General features: G+C 31.7%; 1 protein-coding gene across 1 annotated transcript in view; it reads right to left on the minus strand.

The window, feature by feature from the left end:
• Positions 1-3,092, minus strand: part of LOC139520849 (alpha-1D adrenergic receptor-like) — a 52,134-nt gene extending 49,042 nt beyond the window's left edge. The window contains exon 1 of the mRNA XM_071313840.1: positions 2,425-3,092. Coding sequence (XP_071169941.1) covers positions 2,425-2,944 — 520 coding nt within the window. The 5' untranslated portion in view covers positions 2,945-3,092. The remainder of the gene's footprint in view (positions 1-2,424) is intronic.
• Positions 3,093-6,000: the final 2,908 nt, after the last annotated feature.

Raw genomic sequence — 6,000 nt, forward strand, 5'->3', positions numbered from 1 at the left:
CGTAACCTTTCTCATCAATTGTATGCTCATTGGCTACTTTTTACCTTCAAATGCGCATATTAACATGTCGAAACTAAGGAGTGAACTGCAATATCAACTTTCAAAAACCGATGAATACTGAATTTATGCAATAGAATACGAAAAATAAAATAACGCCTACCTCACAAATTTTATTTTAATGCAATATTATCCGAATTTGAAGCGTACAAGTAACTGATAATTATGGTTTGCAATGACGTTATTGCACAAAGAATAATCATAAAATTTCAAGGAATTTAATTTATTTCCATTTTGTACATGTTCCAAGCTTCAGTGCATTACTTATGTTTATTATGCATTAAAATAGAAATAACAATCACTGTTATTTATGGTTATTTTGATATCTAAATTTGCTTGGAATCTATGGATCTTTAGGTTTGTTCTCTGCCTAAAATATTTAGTATGGCTTTGAAAAATACAACTATCAATCACGTACAACCACAACAGGGTGGCTTTTATAAGATTTAGAAAGAGTAACTTCAATATTGCCACTGACAACCCTTGATGCACTAGGTTCATTGTAAACAGTAACTGTCTACTAGTAAAAATTACATCGTTATAGGAAACGCAAGCCCCGGATCGCCTGTGGGATATGTGTTATGTATGCAAACGCTGCTTGAATGTTGCTTAAAAGAAATGGTAAGTTCAAAAATCTAAAAATTTGTTAACCGCTCTCTCGTCATAAAGTCTAGTTAGGATAGACGCAGTCTTCATTTTCACCAATTATTTATATAGCCGAAAGTAAAAACTTAATTATAAAGTGATTTGTTTCATTTTTCTGCATCAAGAAACAAGTCGAAAATCAAATGGGCATAGTTAGATTCCTAATGAATAAGTTTTTTGTTGAACTAAAATGTTCTTCAAATGTAACAAACATGTTGTCAGCAGTCAAAAACAAAAAAATAAACAAAAAAAACGTATTCATATATTTTTCTGTTCTGAATGTTCTACAATTTATTTGTATCGTAGTCCTGTCATGTAATCTTGTCCCATTTAGTGTTATATTTAACATTGCCATCAAGGCGGGAGGTTTGGCCAGCCACAAAACTAGGTTCAATCCACCATTTTTTCTTAAAAGGTCCAGTACTAAGTCAGGAAAATGGCAATTGATATTTTATAGTTCGTTTTTGTCTGTGTGTTGCATTGTCGTTTAGTTTTTTTGTTGCACTTGAGTGTTGTTTCACTGTTTTCCTCCTATAATTGATGTGTTCCACTCAGTTTTAGTTTGTAACCCGGATATTTTTTTTCTCAATCGATCTGTGATTTTCGAACATCAGTATACTATCATTGCCTTTTTTTACGGCATTATTTAGAATGCTCGTTTGTAGAGCCAGCAATGCCAATAAATGCATATCCATTGGTGGCCTTCGGCTGTTGTCTGCTTTATGGTCGGGTTGTTGTCGCTTTGACACATTCCCCATTTCCATTCTCAATTTTATATGCATTGCCACATATATAATATTTCAAAGTATTAAACAAAAATTGTATATCTGTTTCACATTAATAAACATATTCTCCTGAAATATGTACAGATCTAATTTTCGTCTATTTTAAAAAAAAAATGTAAATCCGAAATTTTCCCACCCTTTCGATGATTTTGTATCTGACGCCATCCCTTGAACATTGAAATGATTATTGAAAAATAAACAATAGGGTATTCAAAAAATATCTGGCAAAAGTATTTGAGGGTGAAGGGTGGCTCCACTGTTAATTTTTCAAAAAAATATCATACGTTTGCAGAATTCTGCCAAAAATCAGGTTTTTTTTATAGAAAATTCTCTTTCATTATGTATGACGTCACAATTATGTCACTAAAACACAAACAGGAAGAATATGTTTAAACTGAAACAATTGGACTTTCAACACATGTTTAATCAGATTTTTAGATTTTTAAAGGCCAAACTATGTATAAGTTAACTAACTTCAAGTTCAAAGATGCACAGGAGAATAAGAATCTCTTAAGTTGTGATATAGCCAAGTTAACATTGTCTGCGGTGTGATATTATAAGTATAATGCATGTCTCTTGTGGGCAGTTGTCTCATTGGCAATCATATCACACCTTCCTTTTTTATATTATGTAATTGAAAACTGGTAAAAAAATAAATATCTCCGGGAAAAAATTACTCTGTGGTTTCTTTAGTCAATTGAAATTTAGGCAAAATTATTTCAACAACGGAAAATAAGTATAAAACAAATATATGACCAAGTATACATAAAAGCAATTCTTACCACAAAAATATCAGTTTAGCTATAACATAAATTTTTCAGTATTATATTAATATTATACTAGTTTATATCTTTTCCAAAGTTCAATTTTGTGATTTTTTTTACCGTATGTAATATCTTTAGATAGACCATGTTATTGTACAATATAAAGAACTTACCTAAAGGTAAACAGAAAAAGAATGGAAACCAGCACAGAACAAATACACCAACCACAATTCCTAATGTTTTCGCTGCTTTTTTCTCTCTTTTAAACTTGGCAATTTTATTGGAAATATTCTGTTTAAAATTCGGACGAGATGAAAAATACATGACATGGTCTGAGTGACCATTTGTTCGACAAGGTACACTTTGGACAACACCGTGACTGTTATGTCTTCCTATGTGAACCCGTAAAGTTATGGTCTCTTGGTCTTTAGAGATTTTGACACCAGCCATAAGGCAGCGAGTGTGCTTCACAGCTTCGCGGTAAATTCGGAAATATAGCAGCACAATTGTTATCATTGGAATGTAAAACGAAAACGCAGCCGAAAATATGACGTAACCTTTGTCGTCATTGACAATGCATATCCGGGAGTCAGGACCAGGTTCTTTCCTCCATCCGAGTAAAGGCCCTAGGGAAACTGTCGCAGATAATATCCATACGACCGCTATTACTATGAAAGCTCGTGATTCTGTCATGATCGATGAGTGTCGTAGGGGTCGAGTGACGCCAATATATCGGTCAACGCTTATGACGCATAGAGTAGTTATCGAAGCCGTGCACAATAAAACATCCACAGCGGCCCATATTACACAGAACTGTCGTTCAAATGGCCAGTATCCGAGTATTTCTAAAGTAGCCGAAAATGGTAAAACTAGTATACCTAAAAGTAAGTCTGCAACGGCTAGATTGACTATGAAGAAATTTGTAGCACTTCTTAAATGGCTGTTATAGAATACTGCAAGTAGTACTAAAATATTTCCAAAAATTGTTCCTATAATAATTAATCCTAAAACTATTCCAACAATCACAGAAACGTGTACTTCTAAAGTTGGAAAAGTAAATTCCTTACTTAAAATAGTAGAACTTGAGTTATTATAAAGACTCATCCCTCTCCTGAATTTGCTTCATTCTTCGTTGGAAAAGATATTTGAAAAGTATTCTATTAGTTACGACTGACAATGTCATTGATTATTACTGATTCATCCAAACATGCGTGGTACATGCCATCTACAGTATACTGTACAGTTAATATATACGTCTCATCAAAGAATACAAAATTATAGATAGAATGAAAATTCATGGAAAAAAACGTATTTATTTTATAAACTTCTTATATGTATCGGTTGTTGTATTGATATTTGAATCGCATGTGAACAATCATAGCTGTCTATCGTTTAATGTAAGATCGGCATCAGAAATTGATTCCAGTGACATTGTTGAAGAAATGCAGAAATGAATAACTTTGAAAAGACTGAATTTTTCAATTCTTGTTTTGAGGAAAAAATAGCAGCAGTCTTCAAAACCAAATGAAAAATTACAAGTTATCGTTACGGATGTTTAAGTCGATTAAATAGAGAAAATTTAATAGATCTATATTATCCGATTGACTTGCTGAGCAAAAATAAAATGAATATAATTTCTTAAACAATATGCACAATTTAAAGCTGTTTCAGAAAGCTTAAATTAAAATAACTCAGATTACTAACATACAAATAAAACAAGATACGAAGTTTACGTCAATATGTCGGCACTGTACAATATAGAGTGTCAATATGGTTGCAATAAAGTGGTTTTTATTCCTTAAAATTTCCAGTTGCACAAATATGATTGTCTTGTCTTTTCAACCTCAAATTAACACTGTGATTCTACACCAGAGTTGATGTGAACCTAGCCATTCAGGCACAGGACTTCAATTATTTCAATCCTTTATGATTAAAAATACAAAAAATAAGTAAGCAATGAACGCGTTTGTTAAATTTGATATTGCTTTTTTGTTCTTCTTTATTAAAGTTTTTTTTTTTTTTTGTTCTGATTGAGATTGTGATTCGTCGATGACTGCTGTACCCCTGTTTTGATAGTTTTGCCTATTGTGTCTGTTTTGTTCACGCATCGTTGTAAATGTGATGGAATTTGAAGCAACTTGTATACAAGTGAGATATTAAGCGCTATAAAACCAGATTCAATCCACCATTTTCTACATATGAAAATGCTTGTACCAAGCCAGGAATATAACAGTCGTTAATCATTTGTTTGATATGTTTTATCATTTGATTTTGCCATTTGATTGGGACTTTCCGTTTGAATTTTCCTAAGAGTTCAATATTTTTGTATTTGACTTTTTATATCAATTGTATATATCTCTTAAGTCTGAAACTAGAAAAATGTTTGCATAAGTTTCCTGTTTACTGTTCAAATCCGTATGTGTACCGCAATATGCTCTTTTTGGGTTATATGATTTCTCCTACAAAAAACAAGCATTCTTATCCATAGGCTACAAACCGTACAAAACTTACCATTTCAGAAGTTCACAGATCTATTCAGCGTATGTTTTTGATATACTGTGTTGGTAAAAAGGTCTGCTATATTTGACCTATAAAATCATTTTAAGTGGAACATGTCTGTATTGTTTTGTCATTTGATTTTGCCAAGTGATTAGAAACTTTCCGATTTAATTTTCCTCTGAGTTCAGTATTTTTGTGATTTTACTTTTGACTAATCAAATCTTTGCCTCTTTTCATGATTCTAAATCATTGATATTTTCGTGTTCAAGACATATTTGTCGTTACAACGAGTGTTAGGTCAACATTTTTAGACTAGAAAATGACTGCATTTTTATATTTTATTGATCAATATTATATAGAGGCAACAATTATTTACTGACATTCAAAATATCGTAAATAAGTTTTATTTGGCTAAAAGGTTGAAAATTTCTGTATTCCTAAAACTAGGTAAATTATTGTCTTTCTTAACTTTTGAAAACAAGTGTACTTGATGAAACTTATATAAAAAAAACGCGTGTTGTGTCTAATTCTAGAAACATATATATATAGAAATCATATATTTGTCCTACCTATATCTTGCTTCAGGTAAAATCGTAGGGTAAGTATCATGCTCTTTCTAAATCGTGATACATTTATGATGAACTTGTCTGGTTGTGTTCTTTAATGTAACCCCTGCGGAAAATATTCCAAAATTTATGTCAACATATCGAATAAGAATTTTAATGTCACACAGTTCTCGAGGGAAGACGGTTATTTTTAATAGTAAAACTCCTAGTTAATTAACTGAATTACAAAATAAAGTAGATACCAGTACATGGCGTAGTGTCCGCTTATAGCCCAATACCATGACTATGATATGTTGTTAACAACACACAAAAGAATACAATAAACAGAAATTGAAATATTCATGCTGAAGTGTGGAATTTAGAATTAGTATCAAGCGTTAGATCTTATTGTTTGAAGCATTTTAGAGCATTCGCTATCAAATTCATGATCACGGATTTGATCCAAATTTTCATATTTGTTTTATAAAATACTAAAATGTATATCCTGACCAAATTATAACAGTCCAAAAGAAACAAGTCTTAATTTTTTGGGTTTTTTTACTTTGCTTTTTCACAACGCATTTTTATCGATCGCGGTAACCTCCAAACAAATAGTTATCAAAGGTACCAGGCTTATAATATGATACCTCAGACACGCGTTTCGTCTATTTAAGACTCATCAGTGACTCTCAAATCAAAATAGTT

The sequence above is a fragment of the Mytilus edulis genome, chromosome 4, assembly GCF_963676685.1.
Source record: "Mytilus edulis chromosome 4, xbMytEdul2.2, whole genome shotgun sequence".
In the NCBI taxonomy this organism is placed as follows: domain Eukaryota; kingdom Metazoa; phylum Mollusca; class Bivalvia; order Mytilida; family Mytilidae; genus Mytilus; species Mytilus edulis.